The sequence below is a fragment of the Bos indicus genome, chromosome 6 (assembly GCF_029378745.1).
Source record: "Bos indicus isolate NIAB-ARS_2022 breed Sahiwal x Tharparkar chromosome 6, NIAB-ARS_B.indTharparkar_mat_pri_1.0, whole genome shotgun sequence".
Classification (NCBI taxonomy): Eukaryota; Metazoa; Chordata; class Mammalia; order Artiodactyla; family Bovidae; genus Bos; species Bos indicus.
In genome coordinates, this window is record NC_091765.1 from 36,660,446 (window position 1) to 36,681,602 (window position 21,157).

Here is a 21,157-nt window from a genome sequence, read left to right on the forward strand (position 1 = left end):
AAACTATATAACTTTGCCGATACTTGGCATCTTTCAGTAATCTGCTGCAAACTCAAGACCAGAAAAATGTAAACATATTGCTTCTTATGCTGGCACTTATGCCCAACTTCTTATCTTCTTCACTGTTCGGTGAAGAAGAATAAAAATAAATATAAGAAAATAGCTTTGACATCTGAAGAAAAACAGAAACTGAAGAATATATTGAGCATGCTTAAAATAAAACTGAATTAGAAACTGAATGAGTTTCTAAGTGATGTTATGAAGCTGTGGTGAGCTCTAATCTCATTTTGAAGGATGACGACAGGGGAAAGACCTTTTAAAAATGCATTTTAGGAGCCCTCTGCATTGAATTTTATATCTAGACAAGGATTTTCTATCAATAAGTAATTTATAATACATGGACCTAGATGTAAAGATATTATTTCCCCATGAATAATTCTAGATAGGTTTATTACACAGATGACACCTTTAAACAAACAAACCAAACTGCTCTGTAAGAATGATTGAGCACAAGGCTCTGTTTTGTTCATTAATGGTTGTAATATGGATTGGGGGGTGGGGTGGAGGAGTTATACTAAAGAAGAGAAAAGTAAGTTTAAACAAAAGGCATGTCAAAAAAGATCACTGTTGGTAAATTAAGTGAATAAGATGTCCCGGAATGTTGAAGCTGAAAGTCACCTCTGAGGTGACGGAGTCTAGCCCTCCAGTTTCACGACTAGAAGATGAGGCTTGGGGTAAATCCTCAGTTGCCCAAGGTCATGTTTTAGGATTTTTAGAATTTCTTTTGCCAATCATGTTATACTATTTCAGCTACAACTGCTGTACATGCTGTGGCATTTGATTCTATGTAAATGCTTCCTCTAAGAAAACTATAGAGAGTTTTATTAATGGAAGTGATTTTAAAAGTCACGTAGTAAATACGGTTTATCCATAAGAGGGAAACCTAGACAAAAAATGAATTTCTTTTTTAAAAACCATTTTACCAGACGGTTATATTTTAATATGAAAATAAGGCAAACCAAAGTTGAGTGTTCATTTGCAAGATGGTTCCTGCAGATGTACCCTGTGAGATAAAATGGTATAATTGTTTTTCTTTCGCTGTAATGACAACTGCACTGTAATGGAACTTGATGCGGATGTCCCTGGAATTCCTTTTCCAAAATTGATAACCCAAGGGAGCAGAAAGTGATTGATGGATAGATCTGAAATTTGTTTATATTAATTCAGTGGGAAGTGCCATGCATTTGAAACTTGCAAGAAGACTAAAAACTAATGTACACTTTTTGGACTCTTGATGTAGTTTCCAGCTTTAAAGCTGGGGGCTTATTTTTTCTTATAACGGTGTCAGTTCTTAAGTGTCTTAAGCACATCCTTTCTAGAACTGAACTCTGTAATAAGCTGCACAATGATATAATAACTGTTAAGAAAATAGATCTGTATTCTGCTAAAATATTGTTTAGGGAGTTAAGTTGATGAAAGCTAGAATAGAATCAGCGTAATTTCTTCCAAAATTATTAGTCCTTAGTCCTTATTAATTATTAGTCCGTATAAATAAACCTATGTAAGAGGAATAATGTGAATTTGCATTCAAGATTGCTGATCACTGTATTCACTGTCTCCCTATGTCTGCGGATTTAATTTGGTTACCTTGCAATCCTCACTTCAGCCTGTGCCTGCCTGTGATCAAACACCTCTTGAAGGCAAGGAACAGGTAGGCTTGTGTGGTTCTCTTTGTTAAGGGAAGTTAAGCGCTTGTGTAGAAAGCTTTCTGGTTCCTACACATAATTGCTTCTTCCAAGCCCAATACAGTGTCTTTGGCTACAGTGTCTTTCTGTGATCTCTAGCAGAGGTGACTGTTGCCAGCCACCCCCACTGTTATCCTGCCTGGAGCAGGAAAGTTGCAGAGTCTTGCATTGTGGGCCGAATGCATTGCTCCATTCTGTTTAAGAACAGAGGGGCTAGAAACTGAATTAACAGTGGATGAGGGAAAGAATAACTTTAAATACCAGTTAAGAGAAATTCATGCTCACTCATGTTTGTACTGAGCAGAGAGCCCAGTGCTTCTCATACTTTAGCTGCATGAGAATTACCTGGGGAACTTATTTTAAAATCAGTGTCTTCCTGCTCCTCTCTTTCCCTAGACTTACTGAATCTGAATCTGGGTGTGACAGGGAAGTATTGACATTTTAACAAGCTTCCTGAAAGTAAGTGTGGTACAAATGGTCCACGCACTCAGAGAAACACTGATCTAAACTCTAGTTAATGATTATAACTTATATAAAGCCATTGACAGCAGGTATATGTAAGATGCTAACACTATACTACTCAACATCCCCGAATAACATATTGAATATCAGGACCTTATGTGAAGTGTCTTTGTCTTAATTGATGTTTTCATTTACTAGATGGTCAGTGTTACATATTAAAACAAAAGATACTTACAGTGTCTTTTAATGTTTTCTTTATGACTGAATACCACTCTGTATTGCCAGTGATACTAAGGGAATGAAGACACAGTTCTGCTTCAGAGAGCTCACATGCTAGTGAGGACACAGACACATTACCAGACAATTACATGTGGTGAATTCAGTAATGGACATTATAATTAACATGATAATAGAGATGTGCCTGCATGGATAATATTACCTTATGTTTTATTTAACCTCATATAAGTGTATGATCTTTTTAGAGGGCATATTTGTACCCCAATGTCTACTTAGCTTGTAATTCCCATGAGTGACTTTTTAGCCTTTCTTAGCATGTTGTGAAAGTGTATAGAAGATAAATTTGTTACTGCTAATCAGTAACTAAGATGAGAATAACAGACTGAAGGCTAAGAAGGAAGTAAAATACTTTGGTTCCCTTTAATGTATTTTACTATCTGTTTATAACTTAACATAATTTGCAGACTTTCTCCAGGATGGAAGTGACTATGTTGAAACTTACCATTTTTAGGAAAACTGCAAAGGCTGAATGTTTAAAATTTGATCCTCTGTAAAGAACTCAGTTCTTAAAATTCACTTCAAAATGACTTAAACTAATGATAGATATTATAATACATCTATTGAGATGGTTAAATTATTCTAGTTATTTTTAGAAACACTAAAATATTTGTGCTCTGTAGCATTGTATTGATATTCTTGACAGCTAAACAAGTGCTTCCAAGGAAATAGAATAATATCGGAATTAAGTAGAGAAACTATGTAAAGATTTGAAACAAGTTTTTCTCAGGTACTAAATTTACCTTCCGGGTTTACCTGGTGGCTCAGTGCTAAAGACGCTTGCCTGGTGGGCTCAGTGGTAAAGAATTTGCCTACCAGTGCAGGAGACGCGAGTTCGGTTCCTTGTCTGGGAGGATCCCCTGGAGAAAGAAGTGGCAATCCACTTCAGTATTCTTGCCTGGAAAATCTTCTGGACAGAGGAGCCTGGAAGGCTATAGTCCATGGAGTCGCAAAAGAATCAGACAAGACTTAGCGACTAAACAACAACAAATTTACTTTCTATCACTAAAGAGATAGTTTATTAGACTCTAGACTTATACCTCAAGCGCCTTTCGTGATTCGTATTCCATTGTATTTTTTTTTCCCTTGGATATTGTGGATCTGTAGGTGAGGATCTCCATTTTATATGTAGAAGGTTTCAATAGGCCAAGAAATAGTCTTTACTCACTCTTATGTCCATGACAAAGCTCTCAACTTCACAGTAGTATTTTGATTTGCTAGATTAACTTTCAGATAGTCACTAACTCATCTTATGGCCACAAAAACTAATGATGAAAGATGAAGTTAAGTGCACTAATGACTAATCTAGATTCCTTTGATTTTAATGCATTGTCATCTGCTTTCACATCCCTTTTTCCATTTGATTTATTTATAAAAGTGGGAAACTGAAATCAGTAATGTCAGTATAACTTTCTTTTCATTACTTCATCAAACAAATTATGATATTCAATATACATAATTGAATATTTATTTCATGATGGTGAAATATACCAAATTGCAAATTGCAATGGCTCTTTAAGAAGATTTATAGCAACAGTATTAATTAACATATATTAGTGATCCAGCATGGGAAAATTTCACTGAACCCCTTATCAACAGAATCCATCTGGCCTTTCTAAGTATTGGTTTTTGGAATATTCTTTTGCAAACAAGTAAACTTTGGTAACATGGGGATGATGGGGGACTTAACCAAGGAACAACCCCGGCAATAATGGGCCAGCTTTTGAATCTCCTGTGTGATGTTAGAGAGCCCTCTACTGTTTGTGGTGGTGACGCCTTAGGTTAATTTATCTGAAAACGCATGCTATTCCAAACTTGTTTGCACTTTGATAGCACTCAACCTCCCCAACCTTCCCTTCTATGACCCACCTCAGTCTCAGAGGGAGTTAAAAGCTGCCTTACCTCAAGTCTGGGTTAACCCTTCCGGGGTTGAGTATCTGAATTTTGATTTCATCACCAGTGTGGTCTGTATTTGATAGTAATGAGAATGAGTGAGGACAAGGAAGACTTCCATGGGCTCTGCTGTCATGTGATGGTTGCAGTGGCTCTGAAGTCTAAATATTTGCTGTTTACCCCAAACAAAGAAGGTAGTGTGAATTAAAGTGACGGTTATTCTTAAACTTTACAGAGATCACCCTATCTAAACTACTGGGGGAAAAGGAGAGGTATTAGAGAGTCAGCAAAAAACAGTGGGGGAAAGCAATGAAAAAATAGTAAACTTGCTGTCAAGAAACATATCCAGATATCCAGATGCTGGCAGTGAGTTAGCCATGTGAATTTGGGCAAGTCATTTTCTTTACCTAAGAAGTGGGGGTGATAATGCCTAACATACTTACTTAGAGGGGAAATTTTGTAGTTAAAGAATATTATCAGATCAGATCAGTCGCTTAGTCATGTCCAACTCTTTGCGACCCCATGAATCGCAGCACGCCAGGCCTCCTTGTCCATCACCAACTCCCAGAGTTCACTGAGACTCACATCCATCGAGTCAGTGATGCCATCCAGCCATCTCATCCTCTTTCGTCCCCTTCTTCTCTTGCCCCCAATCCCTCCCAGCATCAGAGTCTTTTCCAATGAGTCAACTCTTCGCATGAGGTGGCCAAAGTACTGGAGTTTCAGCTTTAGCATCATTCCTTCCAAAGAAATCCCAGAGCTGATCTCCTTCAGAATGGACTGGTTGGATCTCCTAAGAATATTATAGTTCTTCGTAAATGATAAAACTATTCAAATTTATATACTGGAGCTTTAGTCCCTAGTGTGATGGTATGTTAAAGTGGGACCTTTGGGAATAATTAGGTTTGCATGAGCTCATGGAGGTGGGGCTCCCATGATAGGATTGTGCCCTTACAAGGAGATAAAGGTACCAGAGCACAATCTCCCCATCCAGGTGGAGGTATAGCAAGAAGATGGCAGTCTGCAAGCCAGACAATCTCTGGAAATGTGAGAAGTCAGTGTTTCTGTTGTTGAAGCCACCCAATCTGTGGCACCTTGTTATAGCAAACCATTAAGAATGGTTGTAAAGTGAAAGTGTTAGTTGCTAAGTTGTATGTGACTCTTTGCAACCCCATGGGCTGTAGCCTGCCGGGTTCCTCTGTCCTTGGGATTCTCCAGGCAATAATACTAGAGTGGGTAGCCATTCCCTTCTCCAAGGGATCTTCCCAACCCAGGGATTGAACCCAGGTCTCCTGCACTGCAGGCAGATTCTTTACCGTCTGAGCTACCAGGGTAATAATTGAAAGAACTTAGTAAAAAAAAAAAAAAAAAGTTTACTATTCCCTTTTGCAGGTACCACCTATTCCTTTACTTTTGTTTCAGAGCCAAAGATTAGGAAATATTTCAATGTATTTGTTAATGTTTTAAAAATATTCTCTTATCCATTAATATCAACCCACTCAAAAAAGAAACTTACTGTATATTACATTCTAAATTGCTGCCTCCCAAAGGCGATCTTGCTATATCTATAATAATGATAAACAGCACTTTGCTGAACAAGAATCTCAGAGACAAATGAAAGCTTCCAGCTGCCTTGAAAACAGTTTTGTGACTAAACCAAAAATTTCTTTAAGCTCCACACAAAGCTTTGGCTTTGCAATGAAGTGAAAAAATTTTCTTTTCCTGCTCTCAAGCCAGAACAAACAGATAGAGTATGTGGCAAGCCCGTATTCAAACATTGCCTTGCCCGAACATATCCTTTTCTGGGTTCACAGTACCCTACAGAAAGTACAGTGTTTACATTACTGGCACAATGGCAGCACTCCCACCTCTAACTGTGCAGTGGGAGAAAATAAATTCTCTAAATAAGGGTGGGAGAAAGCCCGTGGCACAGTTGCAGTTCCATTAATTTTGGAATAACAGGGAACAAGATAACTTAAAATAATCAACATACAGCTATCTGAGAATGCATCCAGTTGGGAAACTTACTTTTACAAATTATAAACGGTGTGTGTTTTCAAAATGCATAATCACATGGTCGTGTCAGCACTCAGCATGGTCTGAGTGATGCTGATTTTATTCCTCAGCCACTGACGGGACACTCAGAATGTTCTGGGTACCTTGCTAGGTGCTGCAGGGGACAAAGATAAAGACCAGTCCAGGAGGTGAGGCCAGCTTCCAAACTCTGGGATTCTGGCATCATGTGCTGGGCACTGGTTTATGGCTGTGGACAGAGTGTCTGGGAACCTGCATGGAGAAGTCGCTCCCCTCTCCAGGGTGATGGAGATGGCCTCCCAGATTAGATGACATTTGAGCTGAGAGATGAAGTATTTACCAGACAGAGAGAGAAGTGCCGGAAGCATTCAAGACAGAGGGAACAGCACGTACAGACAGGGTTACGAAAGTGCAGTGCGAGGTTGATGGAAGCTCGCTGCCCTTGTGTGCCAGGTTCGGACATCTGGACTTCACCCCAAAGACAAAGAGGAAACAGGAGAGGCTTTCAGGTTAGGAAGATAAATCTGATGGGAGTATTAAGGATAAACTGGTCTGGGTGGCAGGGGAAAATGAGTATTGCCACTGTGATGGACTAAAGCAGTGGAAATGGAAAGGAAAGGTCAGATTCAAGAGATGTGTCTCTTTTTGAGATAGAATCAGTGCAGTTTGGTGACCGACCATGAGTGGGGGTGAGGGATTTTTTTTTTTTTTAAGGAGAGCAGTTGGCTGTTAATGTAACTGAAATTATTATAACAGGAATGAGGACTCTAGTGACTTCTAAACACATCTCCAGCCAGGATCCCCTGTAAAGTGCGATGTGAGACTCTCGGCTGTGTCAGCCAGTCCACAGGTAGTAATAGTTTCCTTTTGACATTCTCACTGTAGGAAAAGATGCAAAAGAGACAGAAGGTAAAGCAGTCCCACCCCTCCCTGCTTAAAAGCTTTACATCCTGTTGCTGACAGGCACACACCCTCACCAGTCCCCTCCAGTTCCCTAGAGATTGAACAATGTTCATTAGAAGGGCATCCAGGGACAGAACTAGCTGGGTAGAGGGACAGAAATGGAGTAAGATGCTCCCTAGTTCCTTCCAAGTATACTAGTTCTTTGAATTGAAGAGACAGAATATAGGTGATAAAGAATGCCACGGTCATTAGTAATCTCTAGAAGCTCTCAGTTGTATCTGACTCTTTTCGACCCCATGGACTGTAGACCGCCAGGCTCCTCTGCCCATGGAATTTTCTAGGCAAGAATACTGGAGTCGGTAGCCATTTCCTACCCCAGGGGATCTTTCCAACCAAGGAATTGAACTCACATCTCTTGCATCTTCTGCACTGGCAGGTAGATGCTTTACCACTTGTGCAACCTGGGAAGCCCAGGTCAGTAAGGAAGGTGAAATCAAAAAAGACCATGGGTCCCTGAGTCTCCTTCTTGACACCATCCTGTGGTATAAGCAGCAAAAGAATATTGAAGAGACCTGGAAATCCTCTATCAGCTCCCCCATGCTCACCTAGAATGACTTTCTCACGTCTATGTTGCTAGGTGTATCTGGACCTGCTTTCTCTCTGATTTTCTCTGTGATCCAGGCTCAACAAAATCTGTACTTTTTTGGCCCAGAGCTGATTCTGACAGTGGGGCAGAGAAGAAAAGAGTGTTTGCTGTCTGTCCTATGAGAATGTAGATCTTATTTCAGCAACATTCATTGTGTATTAATTATACCTCAAGCCAGGGAGGTGGGTTTTTAGCATAGCATTTTTCAACTGTGGGTCATGACCTTTTGGTGGTCATAAAACCAATTTAGCGGATTGTGACTAGCGTGTTTTATATTATTTTATATAAGTGAAATATGACAAAATAGAAAATATGCAAAGTAAGAATAATGCTTTGAAATGTGTGTCTCTTTTACATGTCTGTGCACTGTCACAATGTAAAATGTGTTTCTAACTGGATCGTGGCCAAAGTTTTTCAAAACACTGACTCCAGAGTGCTTATTGAGGATACTTTATTTGAATGAGAGGTTAGTACAGGAAGTCAAATCCCCATGTCAGTGTGGGAAATCGATTCTAGTCTTAGCATTCTTACAGATGAAATTCCAGAGTACAACTTATGTGTAAGATGGAGACACTTTTGTTAGGCAGGTTCTTTTCTCTGGATTTGGAGGGGAACATGTTTTTAGTAGAATTGTTAGTTTCCTAGCACGGCTGTGAGAAAACACCACAAACAGGGTAGCTGAGAATAACAGAAATTTATTGTCTCACTGTTCTAGAGGCCAGAAATCCCAAATTAACATGTTGGCAGGGCCGGGCTCCCTCAAATGACACTGGGAAATGAGTTGTCCCTGGCCTCTCTCCTTACTTCCAGGAGTTTTTGGTTGGTGGCAACACAATTCCAGTGTTCACGTGGTGTGCTACCTGTGTGTGTATCCACCTCTGTCTGCTCCAGAAGGGTGCTGGTTATATGAGTTAGAGCCCATTACGGTAGCTTTAACTTGATCATCTCTGTAAAGACTATTTTCAAACATGATCATGTCCTGAGTTTCTTGGGGTTAGGGGAAACTTTTTGAGGAGATACTATTCAGCCCCAAACAATATATTTCAAATTTGTACTAAGCAATCAAGAAAAGAATTGACTTATTTCCCTATCTTATTGGAGGGAAGGTTGCAAATTTTGGGAAGCCTTTTGTTTTGCTTCCAAAGCACAATACCTCTTCGTGTTAGCTAAAATTTCTAGTCTTGTGAACATTAACAGTTTCAGCTCTTTGCATTTACCCATTGGTCAGGAAAAACCTATTTGCTCTTGAAGTTAAGTGGTTTGTTTTTATTTCTCCTGGCGGCTAGGTGTTGCTTTCTTAGTTAACAGCATACAAATAATAAAACTGTAAGCGAAGTTGCTTGGGTTTATAATAAAGAACTATACATATATCTACAAAAATCTCCCCCTGTACTTACAGGGGCAAACAGTTGGCCAAAAGTTGATCTGAAAACTCTTGACGTTTGTTTTCCAAAAGTAACAAGGAGAATGTTTCCTACTGTGTTCCTGAATGGAACAGAACCAAAAATCTGAGCGGCAGAACACCAGCTGCTCCATCACACCCCAAATGGAGGGTTATAAATGCTATAAATGGGGGGTTATAAATGCTATAAATGGGGGGTTATAAATGTTAATGCCTGACACTGTGGATAAATCAAAAAGGCTCAAGTATGGCACTTTATTTTTTGCAGAAGAAGGAAGGAAAGAAAATGTGCTAATTTTCACTCACCTCATTATCCTTGAAATTTCACCTAAGAAAATTCTTCCATTTAGCACATTTGTTGCAACATGAGGAGAAAACCTGAATTCCAGAGAAAATGTTTACCTAATACTTTTAATTTTGTCTTTTTACTTGTCCCTCCCTTTTTCTCCTCCTTTGGCTATTTGCGTTTTTTAAGCCCCAGTAGAAATTTTTTTTTCTGGTTTTTCAATGAATGGAACTAATCCTTACCTATTTTGCTGTACTTTTCAATACCCAAGGAACACTTACAAACTGTTTCGTCTAGCTCAAATCATTTGAAAATGTAGTTAAAGTGTGTAGCTAAATATGCAGATTATGTTAATTTTGGGGGTAGCCAGCCACATTAACCAATTAGTAAGTTGGACTAATTGGAACATTTATCGTGACAGTTCAAAAGGGAATTGAATGGAATGGTGGTTTGATCCACTAATTGAGGGTCCATTCTGAATACCTCAGTCTGGGAATTCTCCCAACAGTACTTGGTTTTTCTTAGGCATAGAAAGCACCACGCTTTTCGCAGTTTCAGTTAGCTTGCTGTGTAATTAAATCGATAGGCATTACACTCTGTGGCTTCAGTTTAGAAATGAGTGCAGCTCAGGAAGAGATCGTAAGTCTACGTGTCATCCATTTATGTGCATTTACCAATCTTGAGTCACATCCAAAGGTAAGTTAGTATAGCACAGGAAACTCTACTCAATATTTTGTAATGATCTTTATGGGAAAGAATCTGAAAAAGAAAGGATATATGTATATGTGTAAATGAATCACTTTACTGTACACCTGAAACTTACACAACATTGTAAGTCAATTATACTCCAAGATAAACTAAAAATTAAATGTAAAAAAGGTACGTTAGATAGGCCCCCACTAAAACACTTCTATCTTTGTTATTGCCCTTCTCAGCTGTAGCTTCTTACATTTGGACTATTACTTGGGTCTATTTGATAAATGTTCTTCCCACAGGCAGCTGTTGTGAGAGAATATAACACCACATGTCTAAGGACATTAAGCACTCAATGGCCTGATGAACATGAGATGATTGCTCAAATCTCTCAATGTATTTGAATTTTTTAAAAAAGCAAAGCAATTGGCTGCTTAAATTTGGCTATTATTCAGAGTCAGCAAACAAGAAATAATTAAAACATGGCGTTTTTACTAGTAACCAAGGAAGAAATTGAATGAATTCCAAGTTGCTACAGTTTGTCATTGGCTTCATTTCATGACACACACTCCCCTTTTCATTCACAGTACATGTGCTTATTTTTAAAAATTGAAAGTACATCTGAATTAATTCTCAACTTAAAATTTAGGCAAAAAATTACAACTCAATGTCACTGGACATGCCTGAGATTGATGTAAAGCTAGCAACAGGCATAAATAACTATAAATAGGTGGTTGAGGGCATATAATAATAGTCCAGATATTCCTTTTGCACAAAAGTAGAAATGGTGATCTTTTCAAATGTTTTACATTTCAGTGTGTAAATTTTGTGGAAAAATTTATTTTCTCTGTTCAATTGGAAGAATTGTCCTTGGCCATTTTTCCTTGAACTTGCTTTTAAAATCTGTGCATAAAATTGATTTTTAGAATTAATAGACTTTATCTGAAATCAATGCTTTAGTTGTTTCAGAATTTATACTGTAGTCAAGATTACATTACTTTTATGAAAGGGAAAATAGAAATAGGCTAATATCAAAATTAATTATTTTCCTCATTTTCTTTTCAAATTTTGTTTTTATTCTTGGATACTGTGCATAGATTGCTGTTCCATTGACTTCTACTGACTAAGCAAATCTAATACTGAGTTAATACTGAGTCTGGTTCATTTCATTTAAATAACAGTGCTTAAACATTGCTCAAAATTTAAGGACATATCCAAATTAAGAATTTCTGATTTTGTCTTTCATTGACAAATTTACCTTGTGCAAATGCAGCCTGAAAAAATAAGTAGAGACGTGAATGTAGGGAGCGGACATATGGATGGGATAGGGGAGGGAAAGGGGGGATGAATTAGGAGATTGGTATTGATATATGTACACTGCTATGTATAAAATAGATAACTAACGAGAACCTAGTGTATAGAACAGGAAACTGCACTCAGTGCTCTGTGGTGACCTTGGTAGGTTTAGTCGCTCAGTCTTGCGAACCCATGGACCGTAGCCTGCCAGGCTCCTTTGTCCATTGAATTTTCCAAGCAAGAACTCTGGAGTAGACTGCCATTTCTTTCTCCAGATCTTCCCGGCCCAGGGATCAAACATAGATCTCCTGCATTGCAGGCCGACACTTTTTACCAACTGAGCCACCAGGGAAGCACTGTGGTGACCTAAATGGGAAGGAAATACAAACAGGGGTACAACACTGTAAAGCAATTATACTCCAAAAAAATAATTTAAAATATATTTGCTCATGATTTAAAAACTCATGTTTCTGTCAAGAGGCATTCTTGACATAGTGCCAATACATTTTAATAAATTAATCACCTTGTACATGCTATCAGGCATAAAGCATTATGAGTGGACTTTGACTAAGGTTGGTGTAGAGTTGCTATAATCAGAAGCATGGCACTGAGCTTATAAAGTCCACAAGATATTGTGCCAGAATGAGGACGTTCATCCCATCATGTTTTGATAGACTAAAATTGAAGGCAAGGCAGTGAACAACAAAAAGTATGCTTATTGTTTGCACTTCACTAGCCGTGTGACCTGGGAGAAGGCAGTGGCACCGCACTCCAGTACTCTTGCCTGGACAATCCCATGGATGGAGGAGCCTGGTAGGCTGCAGTCCATGGGGTCTCGAAGAGTCAGACATGACTGAGTGACTTCACTTTCACTTTTTACTTTCCTGCATTGGAGAAGGAAATGGCAACCCACTCCAGTGTTCTTGCCTGGAGAATCCCAGGGACTAGGGAGCCTGGTGGGCTGCCGTCTATGGGGTTGCACAGAGTCGGACACGACTGAAGCAACCGCAGCAGCAGCCGTGTGACCTGGATAATTATGTGCCTGCTCTGAGTCTGCTGTTCTCAAGAGAGGCAAGTACCAGGGAAGTTTTTGTGAGGATTTACATGAGATAATTACTGTTAAGCACAAGATAGTGCCTCACTGATGAATAGATGTGTGAAGGAGAGAAGATGTAAAGGAAGAAATTTGATTTTGATTGCCTCTGTTGACTACAAGGACATTTTCATGCATGCACACAAAATATTGGCCAAAGCACATGAACAGCTATGTTCAGAACTCTGCATCATTAAATTATCTCCCAAGGCACTTCTGAATTTTAAGAAAACCATCCATATTGTTAACTGAATGTTTACTAAAGAAACTTTGTTAATTTTCTTTAATATTTGTTACATGTTAGAGTTAAGGATCTGTTCTGGGCAAAAATGTGTTTAGTACACTGCTCACATATTCCTATCTTTTGCATAGTGTCAGTTATACTTACTGTTTTTGACACCAAACCCTTGGTTAGGAAACAAACCCAATTCTAACATATTTATAATTTGTTAAGTGTTTTCAAGGACTATTTTGATGTCACATATGTAAGCCCCTTGTGCTCGTCTGGCTTAAAGTTATCACTCCTGTAAAGCACGGCTCCAGGGGTTTCTTCCCAAGACACCTGGAGGATTCCCAGGTGTAGTGTCTGTAACTCATCAAGCCTTGCCCTCAGCCCATCCGTACTAGAGTCAAGAACAAAGCTGATCTGTCCATTTACCTTTCACTTGAGAAGAACTGGCACGATCAATTACAAACAGCAAAATCTTTGACAATATAAACACTAAGATTCCTAAGTGATATTGACATTGGAAATCAAAATCATGAGAGAGTGAAAAAATAATGTCATTTTTTATATGTCGTCTTGTAGCCAGACCGTTTCTACTTCCAGGGCAGGGTTGATGGGTATGTGTGTGTGTGTGTGTTACACTATAACTTGTAATAAGATTTGTGTGTGTGTGTCTGTTATACTACAACTTGTAATAAGATTTTTGGTGATTGCCAAGGTAACATTACGAAGAAAACTTTTCTCTTTTCATCAGTGATATTTGTCATGTACCACAAGGGTACAAGAAGATTAATTGTATTAGATTAACTTTATCTAATACATTTATACTTTTTTCTGTTTAATGTTGAACACATTTAACATAGATACCTAGTCATATATCCAGGGGAATGGCTACTTAAAAGCAAATTTTGCATAAGTGCATAATCAAAAAAGTTCAAAATCCACTCTAGTAGACCTGAAGGGGAGAGACTCATTATTTGTTTTGAGGTCATTTATCAAAAGAGAAAAGCAGGTAAAAGAAAGGAAAAATATTTCACTGTAGTATACATTTTATATTTTTAATTAAATACTTTTAATTAAGCTTCATGTTGTTTCTGTGTTATTTGAGGAACTTAAACTGTTTTTATAGTAGTTTCATTTGTGTCCTTTGTTGTTACTTACCTTCATTAATACCTTGGGTGTAGCTGCAGAAGGCAAAGAGCAGGAGTGTTGTGTACTGGTGCCTGGGCATTGCTAGAGCATCATACACTTAGGAATATTTTGTTGACTCTTTCTTATTTTCATATCATGTTAATGAGCTGTAATTAACTTTATTGAGATAATTGAGTATGTAATAATTTTAAGAGTTTGTGTAATATATGGGCTTGGGCTTTTAGAATAAGGTAGTTAAACAGTTCCTCTTGAAAGTATGATGTGAATTACTTTAGCCTTAGGCTAATATTGAAAGAAAACTCTCTTGATCTCCCTTGAAGAAGTAATTGGTCTTGGCTGGGTCCAAGGTAGAGTGTACTCTACTAACTTTACTCCATGGTGAGATTAAATGTGTCAAAACAAAATTTTTGATAGGGGGAATAGAGTTTTAGTAAAATTGAGATGTTATGATGTTAACAGAAATTAATTCAAATTTCATTTTCCTTTTAGTTCGCAGGAAGATGAAAGACCTATGTCACCTTTCTATTTGAGGTATTTATTTGATTTTTATTGGTCTGTTACAGGGAATTGGGGGAGGGTTAAGAATTCTTTGGTTTTGTCTACATTAATTCTTTTCAATAGAATATTCTGTCCTGTAGCCAGACTAAGCTTATTAGAATCCCTTACCATAATGTTCATGCTATATTTTTCTCTCTTTTGTTTAAGAAATCTTAAAAAAGTTTTAATATAGTTGAAAAGACTAAAATAAGATATTTGGTTTTAAATTCAAAGATGTCAAAGTAGCCATTTTAATTTTAAAGTCTGCCTAATGATCAGGCTGTAACCTAAATTTTAAAAACTCCGTTCCACACATATATGCAAGTAGGGAGATCTCTGAGCCGAAGGCTCACTTGCTGAAGTACTCTTGGGTTATGTCGGATCATTTTATATGGTAGTAAAGTATGAAACTAATATTCAGCAAGTTCATGGAGTTCGGGATTATTTTCTAAAGTTTACGAAGTCAGAATGATAACTCTTGAAACAGGTAAGTTTACATCAAAGTAGATGTTAGATGAGATCACTTCCCTACAGACTAAAAAGTTTTTGTATTGATGTGATTATCAATGAACCACCTCATTTAGGTAATGACCTAGAGCGAGGTTTTTCTTACTTTTGCATTTCTTTCCTCACTACCTACCTACTTCAAAGGCTTAGAAAATATATTTGAAAAAAATATGACTGTATAAATTCAAGTTTAAATTGCTGAAGTTTTCTTTAACTTTTCCTCAATTTTGAATTCTACTTTTTAAAAAGTGTAAGGATATGACATCCATATTTTGTTTGTTTTTTAAATCTGATTTGTTGCAATAGTCTTAGAGTTAATGACAAACCCACAGCAAACATTATCCTCAATGGTGAAAAATTGAAAGCATTTCCTCTAAAGTCAGGAACAAGACAAGGGTGCCCACTTTCACCATTACTATTCAACATAGTTTGGAAGTTTTGGCCACAGCAATCAGAGCAGAAAAAGTAATAAAAGGAATCCAAATTGGAAAAGAAGAAGTAAAACTCTCACTGTTTGCAGATGACATGATCCTCTACATAGAAAACCCTAAAGACTCCACCAGAAAATTACTAGAACTAATCAATGATTATAGTAAAGTTGCAGGATATAAAATCAACACACAGAAATCCCTTGCATTCCTATACACTAATAATGAGAAAACAGAAAGAGAAATTAAGGAAACAATTCCATTCACCATTGCAACGGAAAGAATAAAATACTTAGGAATATATCTACATAAAGAAACTAAAGACCTATATATAGAAAACTATAAAACACTGGTGAAAGAAATCAAAGAGGACACTAATAGATGGAGAAATATACCATGTTCATGGATTGGAAGAATCAATATAGTGAAAATGAGTATACTACCCAAAGCAATTTATAGATTCAATGCAATCCCTATCAAGCTACCAATGGTATTCTTCACAGAGCTAGAACAAATAATTTCACAATTTGTATGGAAATACAAAAAACCTCAAAAAGCCAAAGCTATCTTGAGAAAGAAGAATGGAACTGGAGGAATCAACCTACCTGACTTCAGGCTCTATTACAAAGCCACAGTCATCAAGACAGTATGGTACTGGCACAAAGACAGAAATATTGATCAATGGAACAAAATAGAAAGCCCAGAGATAAATCCACGCACATATGGACACCTTATCTTCGACAAAGGAGGCAAGAATATACACTGGATTAAAGACAGTCTCTTTAACAAGTGGTGCTGGGAAAACTGGTCAACCACTTGTAAAAGAATGAAACTAGAACACTTTCCAACACCATACACAAAAATAAACTCAAAATGGATTAAAGATCTCAATGTAAGACCAGAAACTATAAAACTCCTAGAGGAGAACATAGGCAAAACACTCTCCGACATACATCACAGCAGGATCCTCTATGACCCACCTCCCAGAATATTGGAAATAAAAGCAAAAATAAATAAATGGGACCTAATTAAACTTAAAAGCTTCTGCACAACAAAGAAAACTATTAGCAAGGTGAAAAGGCAGCCTTCAGAATGGGAGAAAATAATAGCAAATGAAGCAACTGACAAACAACTAATCTCAAAAATATACAAGCAACTCCTACAGCTCAACTCCAGAAAAATAAATGACCCAATCAAAAAATGGGCCAAAAAACTAAATAGACATTTCTCCAAAGAAGACATACAGATGGCTAACAAACACATGAAAAGATGCTCAACATCACTCATTATCAGAGAAATGCAAATCAAAACCACTATGAGGTACCATTTCACGCCAGTCAGAATGGCTGTGATCCAAAAGTCTACAAGCAATAAATGCTGGAGAGGGTGTGGAGAAAAGGGAACCCTCTTACACTGTTGGTGGGAATGCAAACTAGTACAGCCACTATGGAGAACAGTGTGGAGATTCCTTAAAAAACTGGAAATAGAACTGCCTTATGATCCAGCAATCCCACTTCTGGGCATACACACTGAGGAAACCAGAAGGGAAAGAGACACGTGTACCCCAATGTTCATCGCAGCACTGTTTATAATAGCCAGAACATGGAAGCAACCTAGATGCCCATCAGCAGATGAATGGATAAGAAAGCAGTGGTACATATACACAATGGAGTATTACTCAGCCATTAAAAAGAATACATTTGAATCAGTTCTAATGAGATGGATGAAACTGGAACCTATTATACAGAGTGAAGTAAGCCAGAAAGAAAAGCACCAATACAGTATACTAAAGCATATATATGGAATTTAGAAAGATGGTAACAATAACCCTGTGTACGAGACAGCAAAAGGGACACTGATATATAGATCAGTCTTGTGGACTCTGTGGGAGAGGGAGAGGGTGGGGAGATTTGGGAGAATGGCATTGAAACATGTGTAATATCATGTATGAGATGAGTCGCCAGTCTAGGTTCGATGCACGATGCTGGATGCTTGGGGCTGGTGCACTGGGACGGCCCAGAGGGAGGGTATGGGGAGGGAGGAGGGAGGAGGGTTCAGGATGGGGGAGCACGGGTATACCTGTGGCAGATTCATTTCAATGTTGGGCAAAACTAATACAATATTGTAAAGTTTAAAAATAAAATAAAATTTAAAAAAAATAGTCTTAGAGTTGGATTTTAATTCAACCATCATAGTTCTGAAGTGTGTCGTAGGACATCAGGCTTGACCAAGTAACTGGTTTATAGTAGTGTTCTGCCCTTTAGAGACTTGAAGCATGTTGTGTAGTCACTTTGTGGCAAGAGAGGGAACATTTGGGATATCAGTTTGAGACAGCATGGTGGTCCATTTGATTCATTCTGGTTTCCTGCCAGCCAAACTAGCACATTCTGATTTATAAGCTATCTTGACTGTGCAATTGCTATAAACCCATGAGGATGTTGCTGGGTACACAGGGATGCTAGTATTCATTATGTAAATACACACAGTAATATCAAGAAAATGATTATCATATATTAATGGAAATTAAGTTCTACACAGTACAGAAGACTGTAGCACCAGATCCTGATGACTAATGAGAACTATTCTCTGATTTGTCTTATTTTTATTACTCTGGGTAGCATCAATCTGTGTTTTGCATAGTACTGAATTTTATTTTTTACCACTCTTTTAAAAAGCAGGTGGGGAAAATGGGGTTATAAAAATCATAAGTCCTCAGATACATATTATTGTGTTTTATAGTGTAAGTTTTGTAATTACCTAGAGTAATACTGTAGTCTTAAAAAAGAAATTCTGTACTGCCAAAATGAAAGCAAAAGAATGTAAAGAAAGTTAACATATTTATTGAACTCATGATAGACCCTATTTGGCCTTTGGATATGAAGAGTAATAAAAACTAGAATATGATGGAAGTGGTGGGGGGACATGCATACTGCCCACATTTACAGTACAGGTAAAGTTGTAGAAAAAGGAAACATTCCAACAGGCATTCTTGTCACATGAGGGGAATTTAAACTCAGTGGAGATACTTCATAAATGCAAAACTAGCAATTATTTGGCCCAAAATTAAAATTTTCAAATGTAGCTTCCTTTGCTGAAAAACATTACATGGTAATCTTTGAAATTATATAAGAATTAGATTGGTCCAAGCTAATTTAGATTGTTTTTTGCCTACTTGACATGAAGCAGGAAGAATCTGTTGATAAAACATGAATCTTTTTTTCCAAATTATTTTCATGGCTGGTTTGAGCTTGACTTTTCCTGGGTTATTCTAGCATGCAGAATTCAAGTAGAAAAAATGTTATGTGATTATTCATTATGATTAGATTCTTCTAGATTTTTGGACTAGAACCATTAACATGTCCACTGATAATTTAACTGATAAATCAGTGCACTTTTTTTGTACTACCTCAAACAAGAGGAAATGAATGCTTAAATGTTTTAAATATATTTAAATAAATTTTTCTAGCGTCCTGTCTTCCATTCCCTTCTCTCCACTTTATTATAATTCCTTTGCTGCAGTGTTAGGAAAGGGGCATTATTTATGACTAATGAATTTCATAAAGATTTGTTAACATGTTGAAAAACAAAATTGGCTCTTTTAAATCCAAAATAATTTTTTCTGTGCCTTTAAAAAGTAAAACATGACTGGTAGTTGCAAAATGGTGTCTTCCCTGGCTAGGGGTATTGAATACTAAATATTGTATATCAACAGTATTGATTGGTTAGCTTTTTCAGAGGAGGAAAAGGCCAAATCAAGAGATGAGATACATCTAAGATGTGTATTCACCAAAAGTTCGTTCAACCACAAGCAGCCCGGTAGTGGGGATGGGTATTTAATGGTAGGCTATTCCATTTGGTGGTTTGTTCTGAAAGGTCTAACATGAAGTAGAACAGCACATCTCAGTGGCTGCAAGTTTGGGAGTGGGCAGTCTTCAGGTAGACCAGGTCAGAACAGAGGGAAGATAAAGGCAAAGCAGGCCTCCCATTTCAGAGGAAGGAGAATAGATGATCCATAAAGGAACTCAGATACAAGAGATTAGATTGGCATCCAGCCATTGCAGTGGACACAAGATGCATTATCTACAACAAGAGAGAATCTAGAGTAGAAATGAAGAGCAGATTGAGAGGCTATAGTGCACTAGTGGAGGTTCCAGGACTTCCCTGTGGCTGGGGGAAGGTGGTGGAATACAAGGACAGAGAATGAGAGGGGCCATTTCATTTGTTACCTTGCTCTACCTTTCACCTTGTAGAACTGCAGTTTCTGCAATTGCTCTTCTAACAATCATGGCTAAACCACTTGTTAATCTACTGGACATTTCCATTGTCTTCAAGCCTTTCTGTAGTAAGGTGGGGCTTTTATAAATAGACATACACTCAGATATTCTCATTCTGGGTTAATAATTTTCTCTGATAAGAATTGTCTTGTCTAACTCCAGTACTTCTCCAGCCTAACCTAACTCACCATAGAACCATTTGTCCTTTTTTGCAAAAGAAAGAAATAGTAGCTACAAATCTACACCTGTCACTGTCCCCATGTGGCAAGTTGATTGCAGCTTGTTATTCACTTGCTAAGTCCTGTCTGACTCTTTGTGACCCCATGGACTATAGCACGCGAGGCTCCTCTGTCCTTCAGTGTCCCCTCGAGTTTGCTCAAATTCATGTCCATTGAATTGATGCTATATAACCATCTCATCCTCTGCTGCCCCCTTCTCCTCCTGCCTTCAATCTTTCCCAGCATCAGTGTCTTTTCCAATGAGTCAGCACTTTGCCTCACGTGGCCAAAGTATTGGAGCTTCAGCATCAGTCCTTCCAATGAGTATTCAGGATTTATTTCCTTTAGGATTGACTGGTTTGATCTCCTTGCAGTCCAAGGAAGGGACTCTCACGACTCTTCTCTAGCATCACAGTTTGAAAGCATCAATTCTTCAACACTGAGCCTTCTTTATGGTCCAACTCTTAAATCCATATGTGACTATCAGAAAAACCATAGTTTTTACTATATGGACCTTTGTTGGCAAAATGATGTCTCTGCTTTTCAATATACTGTCTAAGTTTGTCATAGCTTTCCTTTCAAGGAGCCAGAGTGTTTTAATTTCATGGTTGCAGTCACCATCTGCAGTGATTTTTTTTTTTTAATTGCAGCTACAGTAGCTCAAACAGTAGGTGTCATTGTTCCCCAGGTGCTTATTAGAGATTACCTGCCCTGTTGAAGTGATTAAGGAAATGAAAGAAAGGGACAGTCTATGCCAAACCCTTAGTGAAGGGTTTGCTGCAAAATAAACACAGACCTGTACACTAAAGGTACAGAACATACTTGGCAAAGACGCCCATACCCTGACTTATTTCCTAGTCTAGGCTGGAATCCCAGAAAAGGAACCCTTACCTCAACTGCTCAGATGAGTGTGAAAGCAACTTGGAGTAGGTGTTCTCTGGGCCACATACAGCCTGTTGTTTGAATTCTTTTGGTAATGTCCAGTCAGATCTGATTGGGATCTGTTGGTAGTTCTATTTATCGAAGTCTTCAGCATCCACAAGCCCAGGTTTTGGTTTCTTTGGTCAT

The 21,157-nt window shown here is 37.9% G+C and overlaps 1 protein-coding gene across 13 annotated transcripts in view; it reads left to right on the forward strand.

The window, feature by feature from the left end:
* The window catches only part of FAM13A (family with sequence similarity 13 member A), a 337,331-nt gene that overhangs the window by 234,025 nt on the left and 82,149 nt on the right, over positions 1-21,157 (forward strand). For 10 of the 13 annotated variants that reach the window (XM_070790892.1, XM_070790889.1, XM_070790891.1 and 7 more), the window contains one exon: positions 14,615-14,656. The exons of 1 other annotated variant lie outside the window; for it this stretch is intronic. In XM_070790892.1, the coding sequence (XP_070646993.1) occupies positions 14,615-14,656 (42 nt within the window). Of the gene's footprint in view, positions 1-1,666; positions 1,712-14,614; positions 14,657-21,157 lie in introns of all 13 variants that reach the window. 2 more of the 13 variants (XM_019962463.2, XM_019962462.2) reach the window with 1 other exon arrangement.